Here is a 25,352-nt window from a genome sequence, read left to right on the forward strand (position 1 = left end):
ATAAGTTTTGAGGCTTGGGTGTTTCTTTTTTTTTTTTTTAATTTAACGAGCCGCGGCGGCTCCGCACCCCGCGGAGACCCCGGGCCCGGCCGGCAGCGGCTCCGCCTCCAGGGCGGCGCGGGCCGCGGCCGGGGCGGAGGGGAGGCGGCGCCGGGGCCGGGGCCGGTGGCGGCGCAGCGGGGCCATGGCGAGCGCGCTGCCGAGCCGGGCGGCCGCCCGCCGCCTCCTGGCCGCGGCGCTGGCGCGGCCCGCGGCGCTGGCGGCGCGGCGCGGAGCCTCGGCGCTGCCCGCCGCCCTGCTGCGCCGCGGCGCCCTCGTGGGCGGCCGCTGGGTGGAGGCGGCGGCCGCTTTCGCCGTGCGGGACCCGGCCAGCGGCGCCGAGCTGGCGCGGGTGGCCGACTGCGGCGCGGCCGAGGCGCGGGAGGCCGTGCGGGCCGCGCACGGCGCCGGCGCCGCCTGGAGCCGCCTCCCCGCCAAGGTGAGAGCCCCGGGAAGATGGCGGCCCTGCGCGGGGAGGCGCGGCGCGAGGGGCCGTTAGAGCCGTTGGGGCCGAGAGGCCACGGCGGCGCCTGTGTGTGCTTTGCAGGAGAGGAGCAGGCTGCTTCGCAGGTGGTACGAGCTGGTGATCGAGAGCAAGGACGACCTGGCCAGGATCATAACAGCGGAGAACGTGAGTGTCACGGGTGGGAATGGCGCGCGCCTCGGGGGCGCCGCGGCTGCCTCCTCGCTAGAGCGGCGGGGAGGGCAGACTGTGACCCGGCCCCGCTCCGCTCTCTGGGGGTCATGGCAGGGGCCCGCAGGGAGCCTCCTCCGCCCCGATCGTTGTCCGTGGCAGCTGCGAGCCCCCAGCGAGGCCTCGGCTCCGCTTCTCTCCCTGTTCAGAAGCGGGTCTCGGAAGAAGCCCCTGCCCTTGCAGTTGTGGTGCTGTCAGCAGAGCAATTCTCATCAGCGCGTTACGTGAAAAATTGTTTCTGAAGCTTCCTAAAGGTACCCCAGGCAGCCCGAGCATTTAAGTCGCCTCTCTTAACTCCAAACCCATGAAAATTGGTAGGTCACAATGGCAACATTTATTTATTTTTTTAAGAAACATAATGCGCTAACACAAAAGTAAAACAGGAAACTAGCAAAACACTTAGCATGCATTTCAGCAGTTAGACACTGTATTTTTTTTAATAAAATTATTTACTTTAACAACATTGAGCCTTAGTGCATGCATTGCACATTCAGCTCTCCTTGTTAGAGCAATCCACAGTGTTTCAAACTTTGTGGTTTCTTACATATGTAGAGTCCATTCTGTAATGCCATTGATGGCATCAGTATGAGAAACCTAGCTGAGATCAGGCCCCCAACATGATGTACAGAAGGGTATGTGAGCCTGAACTGTGTCTTATGGCATAAAACAATGGTGTTTTATCAGAGTTTCATTGACTTTGGTAAAAGTTAAAGAAAAAAAATATATGTATACAAGGGGAAAACTGATGCAAGTGCTGTGTTTGATCTTTAGTGCATGAAATAAAGATGAGATTAACATTTTTTGTTTTGTTTTGTACTGCTTGAGTTTAATGGTTAGGTTTTGGTAGTTTATGCCAAATAGATTTAGCAAAGTTACTAATCTGAGAGCTAGAAAGGATAAGGACATGTGTCCAAATGTGCAGTAAAGGTCACAAAAAAGGACAAACTTTGGGGATCATGGGTTGGGTTTCTTGAAGACTCCTTCTTATTGCAATTTTACCTATTCCAATCTTCTAAGGAAAAAGCAGCTATCTGACAAGTAATCATTGCTGTAATTATGATAGTGCTTGTTGTGGGTGTTCCTTTAAACTCCTACCCTGACAGTCAGGATTTGTAGTCTGGCCCCACTGGTCTCGCTAAAACTCCTGTCGTTTATATTTAAGGGGTTACACCTACACTGGTGTTGTGGTTTGGATCTGAGTGCCCTGCTAAAGCAAGTACCCCAGCTGTGCTCGTTCCAGGAACTCCTGTGCTGTGCTCCACCTGCCAGTGGTCACTCAGTCCACTGAACCAGATCTGGAGCTAACACAAAGAAATATTCCTCCCCCCACAAATACCTCTAGCATGTGGGCTTCTTTTACCCTATTTTCTGTCTTCTTCAAAACTTTGCAGCTCACTGCAAAGTTTGCAAATAAACGTGTTTCACATTTGTTATTCAGGTCCCTCTCTAGTGCAGGCGTAAATCCTGGCACAGCAGACAAATTGTTGGCTGTACAATGACCATATACTGAGAATGCAGACGTATTGCTTGTGAAATTGTATAATGCTTGTTGGAAATTGCAGCATCCGTGATATGGGATTATCAAGCAAAATGGCACTCTAGAGCAAAGACTCTGAAGTGACTTAAACTTGCTTTTGTTGTCAGTTTAAATCTACCACCTTAAAGTGTGTCTTCAATCTGATTTAACCAAAGGGCAAACCTCTGAAAGAAGCACAGGGTGAAGTCCTGTATTCGGCCTCGTTTCTGGAATGGTTTGCAGAAGAAGCTCGCCGAGTTTATGGTGATATTATTCCAGCATCTGGGAAAGACAGAAGAATCCTGGTGCTGAAACAGCCAGTAGGAGTGGCAGCTGTTATAACCCCTGTAAGTATAGCTGAATTTTCAAATCATGTGAAGGTTTTCAACTCAGTTCTCAGCATGGGGCCTTTTGGCTCATCCGCCATAGGAAACAGCCCAAAAAAGGTTTGTTTCTGCCTTGTCCTCACTTCTTCCTGGCTTGGCAGTACTTCTTTGTAGTGTTCACTTAGGACAAAGCACTTCTTGAAGCTCTGTTTAGATGGTCATGTAACTGAAGGAAGTGCCATCTGTTTGCATGGAAACAGAGGTGGCATTTTCCCAGCTTTGACTGTACTTTTCTCTCCTCCTAGTGGAATTTCCCAAGTGCCATGATCACCCGGAAGGTGGGTGCAGCTCTGGCAGCTGGCTGCACGGTCGTAGTGAAACCTGCCGAGGACACGCCGTTGTCAGCGCTAGCTCTTGGAGAGGTGAGCCAAGAAGTGCCAGGCTTTATGCTATCAGCAGACTGCAGCTGAAAATCAGAATTTGCAAATGGGCAGTAGGTGGGCTTTGAATGTAACTGAAGCCAAGCTCATGCATGAAGAAAGGACAAGTTGGCTCAGAAGATCCAGAGGTTTTAGTTTATTACCAGTCCTTGAGAGCTGCCTTGAAAATGGTCAGAAGCCTACATGTGGATCTAGCCATTTTACCACACACAAAACATCTTTATATCTTTTCTTGGGTTACTTTGAATGACAGCCAACTTAAAAAGGGGTGAAGCCAGTCTCTGATTCTGTCATCTGTTATTAGTTGTGCTGTATACTTTGAGTATCCACTTACACACTGGTTTCTTCAAAGCACTAAGCAAACAACACTCATTCATCCATTGTCTGTTAGGTGCTCCTCTTACAAAATCTACTGGTAATGCAAATTCTGTGTTTCTCTCATTTCAGCTTGCAAACCAGGCTGGAATTCCAGCAGGAGTGTATAATGTTGTTCCTTGTTCCAGACAGAAGGCACCAGCTGTAGGGGAAGTTTTGTGCACTGATCCTTTAGTAGCCAAAATATCTTTCACTGGCTCCACTGCAACAGGAAAGGTATGCAAGTGCACAAAACCTCCTTGAAGATTGTTACTGTGATTATATTGGGAAGGTAGGGGGAAAGGGTGTATTTACATGTAGAGCCTTTCTCTTTTCCAGCTACAGTTCAGTTTGTCCAACAAAGTATTTTTGAGAGACTGTCCATTTATTTTAGTATCCGTACTTTGTAGAAGGATGCCCATGTGCAGCATCTGAGTAATTGCCTTTTATCAAGCTCTAACCTGAGCAGTGCTGTGCAAGATGCTCTTGTTCCATATTACTTGGTGATAACATACTAGTAGGAACACTGAATTTCAAATGTACTTTTTGGGGAGGGCTTCCGTAGTTGAGAGGAAGCATTTGAGAAGTGAGGGCCTTGCTTTGATGGTCTCCTGGCAGCTTTAGTGAAAAAGCAGGCCTTGTCTTCCATGTCCCGAATGAAATTAGTGATACTGCAGAGTGTCGACAGCCACAGGAGGAATGAAGAACAAGTCTGACATTAAGGCAAATCTAAGACCCACAACCTGTCAGATCGTGGGAAAAATTCTCAAGAGTAATCAGAATACTTAGAAATGAGCAAATGAGAGTGACAGAAGCCTGATCTGAACTGAAGTTGATGAGAATCCTTTTCTTGGTGTAATTTAATCCCTAAATTTCAATGAAGCAAATTATTCCCTGTATTTGTAATGGAAGAAAACACACTGTCAAGCATTATAGAGAGGATGCAGATGAATTCACCACAAGAGATAGTTTTTCATTGCCTTCCACCTGTATGTTCTGTGGTGTCATAGTTTACATCTGGGAGAGAGAGAGAGATTTCTGTCTCCTGCAGATTCTGCTGAAGCTCGCCGCGGGCACCGTGAAGCGAGTGTGCATGGAGCTCGGAGGGCATGCTCCTTTCATTGTGTTTGATAGTGCCAACGTGGACCGTGCTGTTGCAGGGGCCCTTGCTTCTAAATTCAGAAACTCGGGGCAGGTAAGGGCTTTCACATGCTTTTGGGAAGTGAAAAGCTGGACATATGCTGAGCTCACATCTCTGTGCTTTAACCGGTTATCAAACAGCAAGTCTGAATAACAGAATTGTAAAATCCCGTGCACTTTTACAATGCATATGGCACTTTGTTATGAACACTAGCAATGAGAAGGAAAATGTTCACCAGGAGAAGGGATGGGGTATTTTATTAAATATATTACCTAATGAGCATTCAATTAATTTGTTGGAGAGGTAGAGCTGAGAAAATACATTATCTTGCTTCCGTTCTCAGGATTTAGCAGTTTCTTAAAAATTCTAGTCTCATGATAAGTGTTCCTATCTTTGAGACTGTACATCTAATCCCAGTCATTCTTATGCTCCGAAAGCACCCAGCAGAATTAAGATGATTGAAGTGCCTGGAGACAAGCCTACCTAGATTTTCCACAACAAGAAGTTTTTAAAAAGCAATCAAGTTTCAAGTGTATTTGGCCTCAAATGTGTTTTATTTAAACAAACAACAAAAAATTGAAGAGCACAGCTTTTCAGAACAGTCAGCTGTGTAGAGTTGTATGAAGACTGTTCTAGCCTTAGATGTAATTCTCCTAAGAGATGTGAATGTTAAGTTGAAGAACTCTAACTTCAGAGAAAAGTTTTGAGGGAGATAAGAAGTTCATTTGGATGGGAAAATGTTTTCTGGTAGTACTTGAATAACACAAAAAAAATATATAAGACTAGTCCTGAGAAGAAAGGAAGTGGCAAAGAGCCTGGAAAGTGGATAAGGATGGTCGAGTGGTCAGATATGCACTGGACAACATCCAGCTACGAGGCACTTCTTGTGCAGGCTGCTGCATGGAATAAGGAGCATCACAGGTGATGTGGTTGGGTGGATGAGGGAATGTTACTTCTGAGAGATTGTAGTAAGGTAGGATTCTGCTCAGAGCAAATGTGCAGCATAAATGTGTATGTTAGTAGGTCATTGAAAACATTTGCAAACAAATTCCAGGAAGAAGAAGAAAGAAAACTCAAACCCAATCAATGAAGCAGTTAAGGGGGAAAAAAAAAAGACCCTTCACCACATCTTCAAGTGTGACTCAGTTCTGTTGGTGAGCCCAGCGCTCCGTGGTTTCTAATTAGAGGATACTTCCTACAACTTTAGGACCCTCATTGATTCATATCTGAGAACCTACAGAGCTCAAAAAGCCTTTTGCTACCATGAGCAGTTTATATTAGCAATATGTGATACTTGGCACATGTACTGACAACCTGGTGATTACTGGAGTGATGAAAGAAGTGGCAAAACTTTTTAACGGTTTAGGCTGATGGAGAAGAGGCAAAGGACAGATCATTGTAGCAAGCCAATATTGTGCCATGAAAGCCAGAAATAATTCATAAGTAGATGAAATACAATATAAGTTACTACTTGTTTTACATTTTCATGTTTGTTTTCAGACATGCGTTTGCACAAACCGTTTCCTGGTGCAGAAGGGAATCCATGACAAATTCGTGGAGAAGTTTGCTAAAGCCATAGAAAGAGAGCTTCACGTTGGAAATGGATTTGATGCAAAAACTACACAGGGACCACTCATTAATGAAAAAGCAGTGGAGAAGGTACAAATAAAATATTTCATTTTTGACAGCTTAATTTTCTTCATGATCCACAAAATAACTTTGGGTTTATATTTAGCTTTTTTCTTTTTCCACACTTGTTTTGTTAGAACATATTTAGAATGTGGCTGGTTTTCTTTAAGCCTGTCCTCTCCTCCAAGCCCATGTGCACATATGCTGGAAAACATATAGCACTTGAAGTACCTTTCCCCTACATGAATTACAGAGAAAGAGATTGTTCTGACCAGAGAAACTGATTCTCTGTAGTTATTTCTTGGCTGTTCTAAAGAGGACAATTTTTTGGAACTGGGTACTCTGACAGAGTTGTGCGGTGATTCTGCAGTCTAGAGGTACTGTGAAGGAGAGCTTATTTTGAAGAAAAGTGAGTCTGGTTGGCAAAATCTAAGCAGAATAATGGACTGAGGTTGGGACTAGCAGAGCTCTGGATGTTGGAGTCACTAAAACCTCTGTGTGGGTTGAGTCTTCTGTTTTGGATTACTTGAGGCTCCAGGAAATGTATTGTTTTTTTTTTTTAATGGAATTAACAATAAGTCACATTTTTAATACTATTTCCTTTTACCCTTCCTAAGGTTGAAGATTATTGAATTAGTGGTTCATACTCTCTAACATGTTATGGCTTGGTTATATTCAGGCTTGGTTTTATTTCAATTCTGCACAAATACTGTGAGATTCTTCTATTTTTTAACATACTGGAATATGTAAATACTGTTTTTCAGGAAACAAGTGATTAAATATTTTCTTTTTTTTCAAGTATAAGAATGTAAGAGGATGCTTTTCTTTTTTTTTTCCTTTTTGCATCAAAAAAGTATAATGTGCATCATAAACATCTAAACAAACACGCACACAAGAACTCTATATAGTCATTTAAGAGCTCTTCAGTACTTGAAATAATGGAATTCTAGGCAGAGATTACCACTTCCGTACTCTCCATTACTTGCCTGTCTTTGGATGAATTATAGAAAAGTTACATCTCTTATGTCTGTGGGATTGGGAACATACTCATAATTCATTCCTCTGAAATGTCTAAGTGATACAAACTAAAATTCAAGAGGGATTTTAAATAACATTACAAATGGTCTTCTGCAAAGTCTTCTTTTGAAAAAAATCTCTTTAATATGGGGAGTAGTGTTTCTTCAGTGTAAAATATACTACTGTACACTTTTAAAAATCAGTTTTGAGATTTTTATTTTGCATGCCTCAGGTAGAGAGACACATTAGTGACGCAGTTTCTCAAGGAGCATCCATTGTGACTGGAGGGAAACGACACAGCTTGGGGAAGAACTTCTTTGAGCCAACATTACTTAGCAATGTTACAACCAAAATGCTTTGCACCCAAGAAGAGACATTTGGTCCTTTAGCACCCGTTATCAAGTAAGATTATTCATTTTCCAGATTAAAAATCACTATAGAAGATCAGTCAAAGATTTATTGCTTGTAAATAATATAATCAGTATTTGCTAAAAGATACTTTGATCAGATCGCAGTGATTTTGTAGTATGACTGGGGTACACACATGAAAACTTGCTTTGGATATCTGGGTAGTTGGTTTCATTCTCTGGATTTACTTTTAGCATCATTGCAGCTTTTTGAAAAAGATTCCTTTAAACTGCAGCAGCAGTTAAGCAAGGGAGGGTGGCAGCCAAACCCCCACCAGTTTCATGCTTTTTGGAATTAAGTGGGAGGCAGGACTTGGTAATTTGCCAAATGACTCAGTCCTAAGTGTTTCTGATCAAGGAAGAACTCTCTAGCTTTTCCCCCTTAAAACAATTTCCATCTCCATCCACAGTGAATGCACGTGTTAGGTTGCAATTGGAGTAACATGTTACCATCTCTCATAGCTAAGAGTGCATGTGTAGGTGGGGAAGTGGTGGGCTAGCTCATGGCAGGTAAATATTTCATTAATTTAGAGCATCTAGGAGGATGAAGACAATCCTAACTACCTAACAGTTTAAATTTAGGGAAGTGGTAGATGATCCCCTGCTGCAAAACAAAAATTAAACCAGGTGTTGAAAATATACTCTTGGGGAAAAAAACATTAATTATTTCTGTCAAGGTGGCATCACAACAGTAACTCAGCAAGATGGCCTTTGAACTATAAACCTCACTCATATTTTTTCTACCTTTATATTGACAGATTTGAGACTGAGGAAGAAGCTGTTGCTATAGCAAACGCAGCCAGCGTTGGTTTAGCAGGTATGCCTCAGACAGACTTATCATTTCTGTGTTGTAATGAACTTTAAAGCTTCAGTTAAAGGGATGAGAATTTTTAATTGACACAGTGTCAGTATCTTTTACCTAGTCTTCTGCTCCCTTGTAACTCTGACTCCTGTGCTCCTGTGTCTGCATGACAGGATATTTCTACTCTCAAGATCCGGCTCAGATCTGGAGAGTTGCAGAGCAGCTGGAAGTTGGAATGGTTGGGATCAATGAGGGCATCATCTCCTCCGTGGAGAGTCCTTTTGGTGGAGTAAAAGAGTCGGGCTTAGGCCGAGAGGGTTCAAAATACGGCATTGACGAATACCTAGAGATAAAATATGTCTGCTTTGGAGGCTTATAAAGTTTTTCAAAAAGCACAATCCCCAAAAGCTTGGAAAGTAGTGCTGTAGTTTTAATAAGCTTGTAGAGCCAGGAATATGAATGAATGCAAGTTTCACCTTCTGTAAAAATAAGTAATTCTGTTGTGTGAATATGTGTAGAGAAGTTTACTATACTCTGTGCTGCCATATATTTTTACATGTTCTATGTTTACACATTTAGTTTTTCAGTAATAGGATGACATTGTCTGTTATGTCACATAGGGAACAGGGAAGAATGTACATCTGTTATTTTTGAATCACCCCAGCGTTACTGGGATGAGCTTGGAGACTTGTACATGATGAAAATAGATAATTGTAAGTTACAGAAAGGAGGGACTAGACCCCCTTTTTCTGCTCTAATGTTTGAGTTGGGTGTCGGATGCAGGGAAATTTTGGGGAAGATAGTCTCCCTGAAGAGTTTGGTGCACATAATGACACTTTCTAATGCAGCTACACCTATAACCTGTTTTTAGGAGCAGTGTTTTTGTTCTGTTAATCTGGGGGAGAATGCAATGCTTGTGAAAAGTGGGAAATTGCTTTTAGCTACAGCTAGGCATCCGAGCAGGCAAACAGAGCCTGGTGTATGGTAACGGCACTGGGGTTCACATTGAGCTTCTCCTCACAAAAGAGCTCTAACAGCTTGGAAGGTTGGAGCCAAATAGGGCCTTGCCTGGTGCCTGTGTGAGAGGCCCAGGAGTGCACAGGCTTCCTCCCGTAGCAAGCAGGGGCAGAAGGAGAGGATGCTGAGTTGCAAGAATAATTTCTGGAACTGCAGGGGTCCCCAGTGGTGACAATGATAGACATACCTTTCCTTCTGTGAAAGGAATGGGACTGTTGTTGGGTCGAAGGAAAGTCATTGGCATAAATGTTGCTCCAGCCATCTGAAGAACTTTACTCTGCGCTTCAAAGAACTTAAGCAGGTGGTTGGGTTCCTCTGGGCTTTGTTCCTTCAATTAGGTTCATTGTCATACAGGCAAACGTCCATTATTGAGGAAAGTTTAAAAAAAGCCTTTAAACTTGGCTACTTCCTTGGCTACCGAAGGTTTGAACAGGAATGAGTAGAGGTGAGATTTTTATTTTAACTATCATCTTTAAAAGAGGATGTAAAGTTTCCTTAACATGACATGAACAATAGTGTTTAAACATTGTTTCAATGGAAGTAAAAAGAAAAGCACTTTAAAAGAAGTACAATATTAATTTGGTAATTAAACCAGCATTGCAGGGGTAAAATGGAAGGCATTTTATTTCCTGTGTTGGTTAACTTCTATTTGGTGAGGCTTTGCTAATTAATTATTAAAACTGAATGCAAGAAGGCAGGAGAGCCTTATGAACTAATGAATGTACCTATGAACTAGGCTATTGTTAGGCAAAAAGTAGTAGGTGGAGAGAAGGCTACCACATACTATAAGACATAATGTGGTGGGAGGTGGAAAGCAAGCCTGAGCAAGAGTTTCATAGGGTTTTTTAAAGCGCACATAAGGTAGTACTGATTGCTACTCCTTATTTCTAAATATTTGTTATGGTTATGTTTGTGCAATGCCTGAGACCTTCTTTATCAGTAGGAAGGCCTAGGTGCATCATGTCAGCCGCAGGGCAGGTAAAGGACAGTTGCTGTCTTTCCAGAAATTCTTAATGCATAGAGCTATGGATTGAAGATAGCAAGGATTTAATACCACAATCAGCTGTAGCAGGAACCAAAAGAAAACACATTTCTGTAATAGCTACAAGAAGTTTTCTTCTAGCCAGCCCACGCTGCTGGGCACACGGACAGGGCAGCAGTAGCTGCTAATACCTGTTTATTTCTTCCAGGAAAGACAGATTTTAATATTAGTTTCCTCACTGCTGTATGAGGGTACAGCCTTTCATGTGGGTGCACATCTCAGGACAGGGTAGTCAGAGGACACCTTCTTTTACCTGCACCTTTATGAGTTGCGGAACTATTGATTGGATGCATTTAACACTGCTATTCTCAGAAGAAACACCAAGATTTCAAAATTAATGAGTAAATCAGCACAAAATACCTTTTACTATACCTGATAAAAAGCACAAACCATAATTAGTGATAACTGACAAAATAAACTTTAAAAATATCTTTGTCTAGATTGGATTATGGTTAGATTCCAGCATAGCTGCCTTGGGTAAATAAGGTCTCCATCAGTAAGCACAGAATAATCTTGTCGTATTCATAGCGAAAGCTGTGATTCTTTAATAAAAGATCTACTTGAATTCTTAAACTTAATTTATGTTAAGATTATATTTGTGATAGCTCAGCAACTTCTGGATGTTAAAACTGTGATTGAAAAATCTGCCAGTTAATAAACAACTAATGTGAAAGTACTGGATTCTGTTTGTTACCTTACTCAATATTGAATTGATAACTGACAGCAGCTACATGAAATTTAGTCCATTAAGCACTGGAGGGGAGAAAAAAAAAAAACCTCTCTCCACAAGGCTCTTCTTTAGATGTAAGATTTTGGTTATGCCTACTCTAACCTCTTGTTCCAAATCAAGTAGCAGCCTACTTTCACAGACTGGTATGCTGTCAGTCATTCCATATGCAAGTCAAACAACTCAGCACCAAGGAAAGGCTTTGCGGACCACAGAGACCTTTCCCTGCTGTCAGGAGATGGATATCTGTAATTGTCTACATAATAATTTAAGATTTAAAGTAGGTTTGGGGATATGTTTTTATTTCCAGCTAGCTAAGACCGTTTTGAACTTTTAGAAAAATATTTCTAATTTCCAACCCAACTTATTCAGGGTCAGTTTCTACCTCATTTTCTTACATCTTCCTCTAAACAGCTCTCATGGGATCCTACCGTACTTGCTCAGTTAACTGTCCCCTCAGCACTGGGAAGTAACTGTTGGGCTGAGCTGCTAGAGATTTGCGTTAGTGTTTTTGACTTGGAGGCAGACATTCATGACCAACCCTACTGCAGAAGCCCTTTGGAGAAGCCACCATAGATGATACTTGCCCACGGGTACTCTAAGCTGCCCAGCCAGCCTTGACAAGAGCATTTCTTGGTGCTGGAACTGATGCTGGGGAGATGAAAGGCACTCAGGACTGCTGAGGAACATTTCAAGTTCCAGCCACTTTCTGAGCCCTTCCTTCGGTTTAGGGCAGCCAGCAAACTGCACTTCGTTATCTCTTTGCACTGAGATTGTTGTGTCTAAGGAAAAATTAAGGTGGGCTGGTGTGCTGCTGCCTCTCAGGGTCCTAGACAGACTAGTTTTCTGAAAACAAATTAAATGCTTTTCACCGAACGCAAACGGCAGTTTAAGTAATTTGCAAAGACTACAACAGTTTACACTAAAACAAAACAAAAAACCACAACCTTATTAGGCTTGTGCTGCTGGAAGTTTGACAATCCTGCAAGTATTGGGCATCCAGGATTTGACTTGGCACCAAAGTATCCATTTCACCATAACAGGCACCACTGTTTGTATTACATTTTTCTAGACTATGGAAAGCTTGAAATGGCTTAAGAGAAAAGATGCAAGTTTGTGTTCAGAAGCTCTATGTTAAATGTTAGCACTTGAAGCATTTTGTCTAAGACCGGGGAAGCTACTGTGAGCATTTACCAGGCACTTTGTTTGCTTTACTTACTTATGTGGCTACTTCTCACAACTGTGTAAGTTGTTTAGGAATTGCTGCTACTGCCCCTTCTATTGCACAGGTCTCTATCAAGCTATTTAACAGACAAGAGGCTATTGCCATCACTATCACCAAAAAGCACAATGCAAGAACACTGCAAGGGAAAGCCATGTCCACAGCAGCATTACCTTAACTTTTTGGGTTATGTTAAATATTATTTTGGGGTTATATTAAATACCAGCTCCTTTGACTTGATACATTATGGAACAAACCACAGAACTTGTGAAACTACCATGCTGGTCTTTCTGAGCATGACACCTGGTAAATATGAATGCTCAATTGCTTGATTAAGTCAAGGACAGAAAAGCCAACACATGTAAACTCCTACTATAAACTGCAGGGAGATTTTTTTGGGCCTCTTACCCAGTTCACTGAATTATGTTACTTCAGGATTAAAAGAAAAATTAAGAAAATACAGAATACTTTGATTTAGTCAGTGTCAGATATTACACTGCTTTTAGGTTGGAGCACAGACATAATTTATGTTACACAACCATATTTATTATTCTGACCTGATTGTTGAGTCCAGTTCAGAATCCTAGCACATAAAAAAGAGAACCTGACAACTTCCTAGAAGGAAAGACAAAACTTTATTAGTAGGGTTACATAAATGTAGTATTTCCAGCTCAGAAATGGTTCTAGTTACAATATGTTATCATTTGCAATAAATAACATTTTCTAGAAACAGATTCCCTTATAAATTCAGCAAAAGCTCACCCACCCACAGGGAGAAGTGCTTCCCTACAGAGGCAAACTCCTGACATGTGGCTCATCCGCACTGGATTCACTGCTTGTGCAAAACAGAAAATGCTTTTTTCTTCTTCTTTTCCTCCTCCTGTTTCTACCTTTTAAGGTTCACTCCCCTGCCATAGGGAGTTCAGGACCTTAAAAGCCTGTTAGCAGGCTTCTCCTTTGCTGCAGAGCTATGGGACTAGTTCCTGGTTAGGGATCGACATGAGCAGTACCTGATACTGAGAAACTCCAAACTACCGTTACACCACTTCCCTTCAGAACGCGTTGGCTTACCTCAAAACTCACATAAATGGCTCAGAAGTTTAAAACAGTTGACATTTTACCACTATCACACGCGAAGTTCAAGTAGCTGCAGTCCAGTATCAGCATATTGAGGGGCAAAACTCATTTTGTTTTAGGCTATAAACTAGGCAATAGGAAATTGGCCTAACTGGTGCCCCACCAAAAACTCAAATTCTTCAAGAATATCAGGGCTGTCTAAAGAAAGTTAAAATCCAGCATAGAGAAGATACACACAGTGTTAATCCCTCTGCATGTGTGTGCACTTCTGCTCTACCCAACAGATCAAGGAGGAAAACTGAAAATTAGCATCATATAAGCAAACACACCTGGTAGCACAGAACAGATACTAGAGGAGACTAGCGCTCACTTCGCCTAAGAGGAGATGGCTGAAAGCCTACTCTTACCCAGGACACAAGCAAACACCTCTTGCCCTCTCACCATATATGCAATGCTCTACAACTAGACTGTTCACATTTGACTTTAATTTCTCCATACCAAAAGCTGAACCAGAGGACAGAGGCTTTGGATTTGGTTCTTAGGTTTGCCTAAGCAAAGTTCATATTCTACTGCTGGAGCCTTTTAATTAAGAAATCAAAAAAAAGGACAAGCTTATGACCTATTTGCATCAAGGCAATTTTGCACTGCATGTGTAAGCAGTGTTGAGTACGAAACCTATTTGATTCCTTCGGCAGAAATGACAAGAAAGCGTCTAAATATACTCCTTGCTTGAGCATTTAAACAAGGGCTGCCCTTTATATGGCCAATCCCTTCCTGTGCACCAGCATCCATAAATGTAAAACTAGGATGTGAGGGGAAATTCCATGCTCACACTGAGAACATGAAGCACTGCAAGTATCAGTATACAGTTCACCTTGTGAGACAGCATCTTACCAATGGCAAAGTAGATGTAATCTGCCTTTTTTTTTTTAAACTGGACTGCATTTGGTCTCCTCCACTTTCCTGAAAAAAAATTCCCATCCCTATTTCAAAAGGAGCTCCCAGCAGTCTTACTGCACACAAATGAAAACATGTTTGTATAAGAAAATGTGAGGACTGAGAACTTGCTTAAAACCCATCATAACCTGAAACCAAAGTCCAGCAGCAGTTCTTAATTCTGCCATTGTGTTTGCATTGTAACAGTATTCCTGCCATTTCCCTCTGGACATGGCTTGACAGATGCTCTAAGAAAGCAACATACCTAGAAATAGAAGTTACACTGCTTGAAAATACAAGGCTTGCTATATTCGGTCCTAAAATACTGACAAAATCATGCTTGGCCAAGTGATGCTAAAATCTGATATCACAAATAGCAAGTCTGCTAGCATGTAAGAGATTTTAAGATTACTTCTCCTCCCAAGTAGGCGAAAACAGGAGAATTAGAAGCAGCTCAAAAAATCAGGCATATTCAATATTCAACATCTTCTAACCAAAATATTACTGGCCATAAAAATGCCAAGGCATCATCTGAGTGAAAACTGTCAATGTCCATTTGCTACGGCCTTAGGCAAAAACAAACTGGTCTAATGTTTCTTGCTTGTCACAGTGACAACCAGACAGGCAAACTATGCAGGCATGCTCAGGCATACGAGCTTGCCAACAACTGAAAGATCTGAGCCCACAAGATGCATGAGCAGAGACGATGCCAGCAATTCTGTAGCATGAGAGCAGCTTTGAGACAACCAAAGTTCTTTCTTGACTGGACAATCACATTCTTTAGTTTGAAAAATGATGTTTGTGGTTTGATTCAAAACCACCTCCTACTCTTCAACACCAGGCTTTAAAAATGCACAGTAAAAGCGATCCACGCAAGTGACTGACTTCACAGCCTGAAGGATGCTGCTGGCTGCCCAGACAGGGACTAAGACAAGCTGACAAACGAAAGGCACACCGCTGCATACAGCATTCAGCAGAGGCACTGAGAAGCATGAAGAGCTGCAGTTGATCATGTCATTTCTGGCTTTGACCGTGCACATTTCCAGAAGTGTAGCTGTTGGAACATTATGAGAACTTACACAAAATACAGTAAGACCAAAATTTTGCTTAAAAAAAAAAAAAAAAAAAAAAAAAAAAAAAAAGACTGTTCTGCGTCGCCCTTAACTTTCTCCAGGAACACTGGAAACATTGTTGGCCAACTTGAAAGTTGACCTGACTCTTACTGGCTGAGCTTTAAAAAAAGACAACAGAACAAAAAATATGCTCAGGGCTGGGGGAGAAGAGGGAGATAAACTAGATTTCTTTCAATAAATATCCTAAAAATATCTACATCTAGTATGATAACTTTCCTTCTAAGTGAAGCACATCATGCCTTCTACACTGTGTCTTGCAAGGGGGCAAGCGCCAACAAGGGGAACTGCACTGGCCCATGTTTAGCCTTTCACAGCCTCTGCCCACCACTACCACTCCAGTGAAACACAGCACGGGGCCCAGGATGAACACTCCTCAGAGTGACATTAACCCACTTATGGGCAGCTGCTGGCTGCGTTTGGGAACTGAAGGTGTGAAACCTTCACACAGGGTGAGTACAGGCGACGAGCATGCCCCGCTGCTGCAGCTTCTGACCACCACATTCACCCAGTCTCAGTAGTTCTTCACACGTTTGCCCAACTCCCATCAACATGAAAGAAGCACAAAAGCCACATGTTCAACCCAACCTCTTTTGTGGCTACCTTCTGTGAAAGGGTAGGAAAAGCACCAATTTTTTTCTACCAAACTATTCCCTAGGATGCCAGGGGGATATGACCTCCCCCTCAACCCTTCTGATCCCTCCCCTAGTCTCTGCACAGACACTGTACTGCTCTACCCTTCTCCACTGATGGGTTCTCCACTCATTTTTTTCCCCTTTAACTGACTGTAATGCTCCTCAAGGACTCCTCCTTCCCCCCTCAGGACACATCATTCTTCAGCTCAGGCCAGCCCTGCCCAAGGGCTGTAACACGTGAGGACAGCCAGGCCGGACGGGCACAGCGCCGGAGGCCCCTACAGGCAGGGAGGCCTACACGGAACCTGGGTCTTCAGCACGAGACATCCAGAACAGGGACACGGCTTTGGGGACTTGGCTTCAGAGCCGAACGATCCGGCCATAGGGAAATTATCCAGATCAGCAGCAAGAGCAGCAACATCAGCACTCACACACTTCCTAAGCACCTTAAGGGATCTCTTCTGGGCCAACACATCTAACCAGTGAATAACTTAGAGGGGAAAAAGCAATTTAATGTTCCAGCTGGTTATCTTCCTCACTACCAATTCTCATGCTGGGGTAGGCAGGTGTCGAACCTCCTGCTCCACGCTGGGTACTTTGGCACAAGCAGTTACTTTGCCAAGGCCTGGCACCTTCTGCTTCTTCAATCATGCGCTGGGGCCGACAGATTTAAACTCATCTCAGCTGAGCCTCAGTCTTACAAAGTCCTGCTCTCCTCAAAAGTGTTCTCCGCACAAAGGGTAACTGAGGCTGCTCACACCATTTCAGAAGGCACATCGCACCGAGTCCTCCCTGGACCTGGTCCTTCCTGGACATGGCAGGCTCCAGAGTGAGCAGAAGCACCTTCATCATTACAGAAGCAACCTAAGACCAGACTTCCCTGCAGACACTGACCTTCCTCTGCAGGTGCAGGGAACACTGCATCCTACAGGAAACAGATGTATCGTGTTAGTCCACAGGTGATAAGCACAGCTTTGAATCGAAAACCTCCTTGAAAAACACGGACATTTCCATCTGATGAATGCTACCCTAGAACAGGAAGTCACACAACGCACTCGGAGATAAATACAACGCACTAAAAACGCTCCCTCTTTGTGCACCTGCCTTGAAAACTGAATGACAGAGTCTGTAGTCACACATTCCTCTCTACAGATGCAAGGCGAATGACGCATATTGGCTTTAGCTGCTTCACGTCAGCTTCATCATCATGCTGCTTCTTTGAGATAGCGATATTGATATTAGCACAGGACACAATTTATATATATATCTCAAAGTCATCACTGTTAGTAGTGGAGCAAAGCCCTGGCTAATCCTGTAGCAGCAATGCACTGATTTAATACAGGAGTAAAGGCCTTCTGAAGTTTAGGCAAACATTCAGTGCTGAACATGCAAGAAACGCAATGCGCTTCTCCTTGATCCTACAGCACTGACAACAGGAGTTACTTGTTCATCTAATCCTCTCTTTCCCTCCCTCCAGTGTGCTACAAATCTACCCTTTCATCTGCAATTTGTTGATATTTGAGGAAGCTTTTGATTGTGGAAAAACAAAGAGGTGGACCAACTTTTTGGAGTGTGTTGGACCAGTGTGTCCTGTGCTTTTACTCTCATTCAGTTATCTGTCTTTGGAGCTGTAGTTGAAGGAAACTCCGTTTCTGATGGATCCATTCATGAGGGCTTTAGGATTCTCTCTTTCAATCTTTTCTCTGCTGAAGATAGTGTCCTGATCACTGTCAAACTCTGATTCAGAGACCATCAGACTGGAATTGTGTTCTGTACTTCTGTGTTTTATACCTGGCAATAAACAAGAAAAACAAGGTCTTAAGAAAGGTTAAATTTTATTTACAGTTTAAACATCTACTCCTCACTGTGACATGCAACACGTGAAAATACCCTCAGCTGTCCAGCTAACTTGCACCATTGTCATCTCCCCATACCAAAGACTGGCCTCATAGGTACCAGTACTGTTAGCTTGATCCTCAACCTTCACTTCATGAGTTTATGACTCCGAAATGTGAATATGTGCATTTAAACGAGGGACAATTAGAGGATTTTAGCACATCCCTCGTCCCCTTCTTGACTCTAAGAAATCCGGCCACTCAGCTGTCTGACTGAAGCGCCTGACAACAAAAGGTCCTGGTTTCTGCAGGAGTGTTACTTATTTCTTTTTAGGACAGCAGTTACTTGGGATGATTTTCTTCCACTGGATTGTAGTATTTCCCCTGCTAAACTAGCTGAAACTAAGGTAAACCAACAAAAATAGAGGAGCACATGGAGGGTGATGGTCCAGTTCGCTGATGTGTAACAGGATGCCTATGGAGCAGGAAGATTTGCTGTGCATCCATTAAAGCAACAACTATAACTTTCAAGAAACAGATGAGAGGCAGGGAAGGTGTTTAGATGGAGAAAATCTTTGGGACATTTACATGTTTTAAAAATTAACAAAACAAACAAACAAAGCAGTGCCTGAGCCTAGGCTCTCAAGCACGTAAAGAAGCCAATCACTCCTAACCATTTCACCATCTATGCTTGCCTCTATCTTCTCCAGCCTTGTAGTCCAGCTTCTGGGAGCCTCTACACTGTGGACATCAATTCAAATACACTGTCTGCAAACTTAAAAATTCACTACCTAAAGAAATCCCAACTGAAAGACAAAGCTCTCACCATACTTGGGTCGTAGCTCCATTCTCTCCTGCTCATCTATGTTATCTAGAATGGTGTATTTGGTTTTCTTTCTTATCTTTGTCCTCTTCCTGCTAAAAAAAAAAAAAAAAAAAAAAAACGAAAAAGTTATTACAAGGATATTTAGTTGTCTTATACACCCATAATGTGTATTCCCTCTCCGTCTCTTCATACACATAGCTATGTACCCCACATACAAAGACAAAACACTTTTTGCTACCTCACCTCTGCTCCAAAAGAGTTGTTCCACTTTATACCTGCTTAAAGCAGTAGCACCATCTGGACCGAGGGAGAGAAATGTAATATATTTCTCTCTCTCTCTCCTCTTTATACAAGGCATATCTCCTCTGGTATACAAAGATGAAGCAAGTGAGCATCACTTGCTTCCTTTCCTAGGACACAAGGGCTCAGTTTGCTCAGTTTCACAGACACAAGCCAGACGTGTTCATTTGGTTCCAGATAAAATTTCTGCAGAAACTGGTTTGACCCATTTTTTTTTAATAAAGAGTTTTCAATGGAACTTGACTGATTATGCTTTCAGGGAAAGCCAGTCTAAAATCGAAGTTAGTCCCTCCTTCATATGGGGAAGCAAAGCAAAAACCAAAAGCAAAAAAAAAATCTGTAAGCAAAAAGTCCATCTATTCTTTCCTCATTTAAATCCTTTCTCAGCATTCACTTCCACAATGCTACAGACACCATCATCTCCAAGTGCAGTTTTAGCTGTTTGTTGAAGTTACCCCACTGTTTATTTGTAGAGAAAAGAGACAGAACTGCTGTACTGGATGGAAGGACATAAAGGATTTCAGGGCAGAAAGAAGGATGTTGACACATGCAACCAAGGGAGCACCTCCCAGAACATGCTCTTATATTTCAAGCATTTTCCTGGTTTTCCTTTCCAAAGTTTCCTCCCACCCCACTCTCTCTCTCTTTTTCTTCCCCCTTTTCCTTTTCTCATTTTCTTCTTTTGAACATGCTCTTCTCCAAGACAGAGACTGATTCTCTAGCAGCATCTAGAGAAGCACTTCCAGACCCCACAATTCAACTGCAACATTTATGCTTGAGAACAAACTCCAGGCAAATGGAGCTCTTGCATATGCCTCACCAAAGAGCAACTCAAACCACGTACCTTTTGCAGCAGCAGATGCAGAACCAGGCAAGCCCTATTGCGACCACAAGCAAAATAAAAGCAGACACAGTCACGTATAGTATGCTCCATTCTGAAAAAGAAACGTAGTGCTCTGTAAAGCAGCGTTGATGCAATCATTTCTAAAGCAGCTGTTTTAGGAAAAGAGAAGGAGTTTCTACAGGAACTCAGAAGAACTGACTAAGCACCTTTGTATTCTCACAAGAATCCCTGAATATTTGTAAGCTTCCACATCACATACACAGAAGTGGTGGAGGAACTTCCCTCCCACCCCAATGCCTTTTGCTGCCTCAAGAGAGACGAAGGCTACAGAGCATCTGGCAGTGAAGAGGGCCCAGAGGGTGATGACTGAAGTGAACATAAGGGCATCCTCTGTCTGGCACTTCATGGGTGCTCTGTGAGAGCAGCTGGTTAGTGACAGACTGTTGTATTTGCACATCAAGCAAAACAGGAGAGTGATTCAGTGACGTGAAGCTCCCACTTGAAGCTCCCTCCATTCTCAATTCTAGAATTACTCACCATATGTGCCATGCTCGTGTGCACAACACTGTGTAACACAGCAGGGCTGCAGGAGGCCCTAGCCTCAGACTTGGGCCCTACTGTTCCCTTCTGTTTGGCTGATGATCTTTGCTCAAAAACACACAGACATGGGGCCCACTGCCACTTAATGGCCTGTAGCAAATGGCACCCCACTTACCCTTTTTTATCATTTCTTACCATTTTTCACAGGGTTACTTGAAGACCAGTGTCTCCAAGTGTCTCCAAGTCTGCTTGGTACTAAAAGTTCAGCTTGACTTTGGTTTAAGCAGAAGACCAGCTTAGTTAAGTTAAAATTATTAAATATTTGAAACAGAGAGTGCAATACAATGTCAACTTGGTTTAATTGATTTGGCAAGTGTGCTACACAGCAGAATAAAGACATTATCAAGCCAAGACAGCTAACCTGCATTTCCCAGGTGTGACAGACACCCTGACAGAAATGGTGGAGGCGATTGAGCCAAGGCGCTGTGGTTTTATAACTTCACTGTATTTGTCAGTGCAGACCACAGGTCTTCTGTTTCTTTAAGTCAGACCATACCCCTAGCACTGACATATCAAATACCCACTTAGGAGAATATGAAGTGTCACTTATTCTTCAGTTTTGGGGGAAAAAAAAAACAGGTAAACACTCTCCAAAAACTTTGCAATGCACACACCACCAAACAAGTCTTCTATTTTGCGTCCCCGCTGTCTCGCAATCTCCCCCATAACAGTCAATATTTGTAATCTGTCCCCTACCTCAACCAGTGATAGAATTTTTTAAAAATAAAACTTTTAAAATATTTAACATTTTAGAATAGAGTTACTTTAAAGCCTTGATAATTTCAAGATGTTATTCAACTTTTGTATAGAAATATGTTGCTAGTCTCTCTGCATCCACCTCCTAAATACTCCCATTCTACTAGGAAATAGTGGACAGGCTCACAAAAAAGTCTATGGCTTCCCACAACAGCTTCCAAACTCACCACAATTGCTCTCTCCATCATTTAGGTAACTGTGAATCACGTTTTCCATCCACAGCTGGTAACAAATGCAACGCTTCGTTATGGGGTCACAGTGTCCATGCCCAGAGCATTTTAAAAGACAGGCTAAGAACAAAACACACGCAGGTCAGTTGGGTCAATGGACAACCTGTTACACATCCTCCTACGGTGGGACCAGACTGGTGATGGAGCATCTAGTTTAACACTTTTTTTTTTTTAATTCCCCTTTCCTTTGCGGTTAGATTTCAAAACGATCTACAGTTCAACACACACTTGTCTGTAAAGATAAAAGTATTTCATACAACACACAATAATACTGAATTTGTATGTCAATTAAGAGCAGCTTGGCCCAAGTAAAGATGAATGGGAGCTGCAGGGTTCAGGCCTGCTCGTTTCTTTTTGATGTACTTGTAAAAACTTCTAAAGTACCCAAGAACTGAGGATTATGAATCTTCTTGGGTTCTATCACAACAAGCTTCACACCAATAATTAAAATGGTTGCAAAAATGCATGCAATATTTCAAAATGGAATTACAGGAGGTAAGGCGAGAGCATTTACATTCTCTAAACAACGATAACAGTAGCTGTTGCTAGATCAATGTAGCCTTATAAAATAAAAACATATTCCTTTCAAAACTTAGGGTAGACGATTTACTACATCAAGAAAAACAGTGAGGCAGATTTTGGTAATCCAAGCACAATAGAGCAGTCACCTTCAACAGGATCTGCTACAGAACGTTGATGACTATTTTAATGGTAAAGCTCGTTCATTCTGTTGGCATTTGGATCATCATCTGCTAATTTCAAACAATGACGAAGTCATATCTAATATCTGGGTCTCACAGAGTGTTCATGGTAGTGATGCAGCTTAACATAAGGTTAGTCTGAGGAGTCCAAAGATCCTTGTTAAAAAATAACTGCAACAGAAAATGCTCCCTATAAAGAAACTGTAGGGTCTTTCTACACTGGAAATAACCTCATTAGAGGACTGGGTTATAATACAACAAAACATGACTATTTTGATTGCACAGATAAAAATAAATCACATTACAAGCCTATTATCAGGCACTAAAGCCCTGAAGGGAGCAGCATGAAAAAATTTCTATATTCTCACTGTAAGAAGTTTTGTGAATCTTCCAACATAAGGCCATGGCATGACTAGGGCCACCCTTCTCCTTGCTTCCCAGGCCTGAAAGCTTCCTCCTGATACAGGACGAATAAGCCATCATCGGCAGGAGCACAACTTTTAAAAAAACACAAGCAACCAGCATCAGCTCATCACAAACAAACAGGCATTTAAAGTATTGTCCATCTTTCAGAGAGATGAACCCAAGCCCAGACAGGTAGCAGGGCCTTTCTCTGGGTTGCTGTGTGAACCCACTGCCTGGAAGGCTCAAAGAGGAGGAAGCCCTGGGCAGAACATACCGGCCGTGTCAACGCGCAGGACTTTGAAAAGCAGAAAATCAGCCTTCTCTTTCAAAAGCTGCATGTGCAGAGTCCGGGAGACGTCGGAAGCCTTGATCACCTTGGAAGGATGCCCGTTCTGCACGTAGAAAACCACAGCTGTGCTGCAGAGAGGACAGCAAAGATCAGGACCACTGTCAAGGACTGGCTGTGCCAGGCACTCAGATCACAGCCTTTGCTTTGATTGCTTCTGGAAAGCAAATGTCACCGTTGAGATGGACAGATGTGACCGATTCAGGGACAAGGTTCCCTATCTGAAAGTCACAGCCACTGCACCTCAGTCTGGGCCAGAAACCTCAGTTTCACAGAAATAAAGGGAGAGAACAGAAGGCACAATTCACTCCATGGCCTTCCTGCTCTCACTTTGGCCAAGACAAGCACACATGCAACACTTGCTTTCCCCACAAGCATCCAGGACCTGGCATGAGGCACTCTGAAGCAGTAGGAGTAAGCTTAGAAAACTGAACTCAAGAAGAGAAAAAGCTCAAAAAGCAAGAGAAGCAGAGAGAGTTTCAGGTGAGAGGCTATTTTATGTTGGATGGTGTTGATCTCATTCTGCGTTAGGCACCTGGGGAACATCTTTAAGCTGAAAAAAACAGTAATTGGAAGCTGTGATTAAAAATACCACAGCTATGAATACTGGACCTTCTAAATTACTTATATTTTTGAATTTCAGAGGTGCCTGGAGAGCTGTATAGCCATCGAAATGGTTTTTAAACTAGCAATCCGTTAACAAGAAGTAATTTAAAAGGTAACTCATGTCAACAGGTTCCATCAATCATGCCACAAAATCTCTCTGGCTGTGTACAACCTTCTAGTGCAAGCCAGTCACTTAAGCATATGCATCTCTCTACAAAATAATAATAATAATAATAATAATAATAACAACAATAATAATTATAAATCTTGTCTTCTTGTCCCCAGTTACCTAATGGATTAAAAAAAAAAAACACATATAGTGTACTTAGAATACTGAAACCTTAGAGAAGAAGAACAAAATGGGAGTTAAATAATCAGATTTAATCAGAAACAACGGGAACTTTATTTTGAAATATAATACTTGTTTCACTTTGAGAAGGGCCATCTGTCTCGCTCCAGCTTGCCTTCGGGAAGAACGGCAGTATATGGAACAAAGACACTGAAATAAATACACACACTTTCTTTGGAGAAAAAAAATACATAGTGGATTTTTTTCTTTTCCTTTTTTTTTTTTAATAAATAAAATCAGTTCCATGCCCCAGAGCTCCAGAAAGCTTAATTCAGTTTTCCACTACTGCAGAAGAAATTCAACTCTTAGAGCTATAACAGTTTTTGTAATATATTGCACAAGACTTTGCAACTAAGTATGAGCTGTGGAACAGTAAGGGAGAATCACAGATCTCTCTGGCAGAGCAGGGCATTTCTGTACCTTATATCCGAGTAGGCTTGGATCTTCTGAACTTTGATGTCTGAATCCAAAACATTGAGCAGCACAGCCAGCTGCCTCACCAGGGTGTCCTTCTGCTGCTCACTCAGCTGCCCCACTCCGACCTGCAGGATCAGCTCCACCAGGCCACTTCTTTTGGGATCTGATGAGGGAAGAACATGCTCTGCTTTCAGGGCCTGACAAATCATGCAGTACTGACTGAAGACAGCATGGAGCACTCAAAACATTTACTAAAACTGCACAGGACCTACATAGGACCCATAACTCTCATGATGAAACCCTTCTGTGCTCTTAGGAAAAGAAATGCTCAGTCTATATTCTCACGTTCCCTCTGACACAAGCTTGGTAGGTCCTAAAAACTGTTTTGCTATGTTAACAGCTCAGAAACACTTTCAGTGTCTTCACTTCATGCTGTCATCAGGTATTTACATGGAAGGGCAACATCAGTTCCCTTAAATGCTGCTATCAAAGTTGGAGCATTTTGGTAAGCCCAAATCTTGACTTCTGTGCCAGTGATATGATCTCACGTGGCACCATGCAATTGTGTGAACAAGTCCAAATGCAGATAGCCAGTTTGAAAAACATCAAATATACTTATCCTCAAAAGCAGGGTATTTTCTTAAATAATAATACTTGCACTTCTAGAGCAGTTTGCAAACTAAACAAGCTTCACAGATATACAACGAGAACCTGACTCAATTACCCTGGCTACATTCAAGAAGTGAGAAGCAGAAATAAAGCCATTACCCAGGAAGCAGGCAAACAAGTTCACTACAGAGCCATGATGGAAATGAAACCTCAACTTGTGCTTATATCAGTCATTTAAACAACAATTAAAAGCAGTATATGAGCAATAGCAAACAATGAAAAGCCAAATTTTGAAACCCAGAAAGTTATTTGGGTTGGTTCCTGACCTTCAGAATGAAGGAAGAAAACAGGCTTGAAAACATACTTTAAACAAATAT

General features: G+C 42.4%; 2 protein-coding genes across 3 annotated transcripts in view; one reads left to right on the plus strand and one right to left on the minus strand.

Moving 5' to 3' along the window:
- The first annotated feature begins 184 nt into the window (after positions 1-184).
- On the plus strand, positions 185-8,960 carry ALDH5A1 (aldehyde dehydrogenase 5 family member A1). The gene is made up of 10 exons (XM_088533368.1): positions 185-478; positions 587-670; positions 2,426-2,596; positions 2,881-2,997; positions 3,463-3,606; positions 4,421-4,564; positions 6,011-6,169; positions 7,389-7,558; positions 8,322-8,380; positions 8,539-8,960. The coding sequence occupies exons 1-10, from the start codon at positions 185-187 to the stop codon at positions 8,742-8,744; spliced, it is 1,548 nt and encodes a 515-aa protein (XP_088389494.1). The 3' UTR covers positions 8,745-8,960.
- An 8,459-nt stretch (positions 8,961-17,419) lies between these two features.
- KIAA0319 (KIAA0319 ortholog) overlaps positions 17,420-25,352 on the minus strand; it is a 35,027-nt gene continuing 27,094 nt past the window's right edge. The window contains exons 15-20 of one of the 2 annotated variants that reach the window (XM_088533409.1): positions 24,370-24,529; positions 22,923-23,065; positions 21,480-21,602; positions 19,957-20,047; positions 18,813-18,901; positions 17,420-17,942 (exon numbers count right to left, since the gene is read on the minus strand). In XM_088533409.1, coding sequence (XP_088389535.1) covers positions 17,764-17,942; positions 18,813-18,901; positions 19,957-20,047; positions 21,480-21,602; positions 22,923-23,065; positions 24,370-24,529 — 785 coding nt within the window. In that variant the 3' untranslated portion in view covers positions 17,420-17,763. Of the gene's footprint in view, positions 17,943-18,812; positions 18,905-19,956; positions 20,048-21,479; positions 21,603-22,922; positions 23,066-24,369; positions 24,530-25,352 lie in introns of both variants that reach the window. The other variant, XM_088533407.1, reaches the window with a different exon arrangement.

The sequence above is a fragment of the Tinamus guttatus genome, unplaced genomic scaffold (assembly GCF_059628265.1).
Source record: "Tinamus guttatus ecotype Peru unplaced genomic scaffold, ASM5962826v1 Tinamus_guttatus_pri_ptg000497l, whole genome shotgun sequence".
Classification (NCBI taxonomy): Eukaryota; Metazoa; Chordata; class Aves; order Tinamiformes; family Tinamidae; genus Tinamus; species Tinamus guttatus.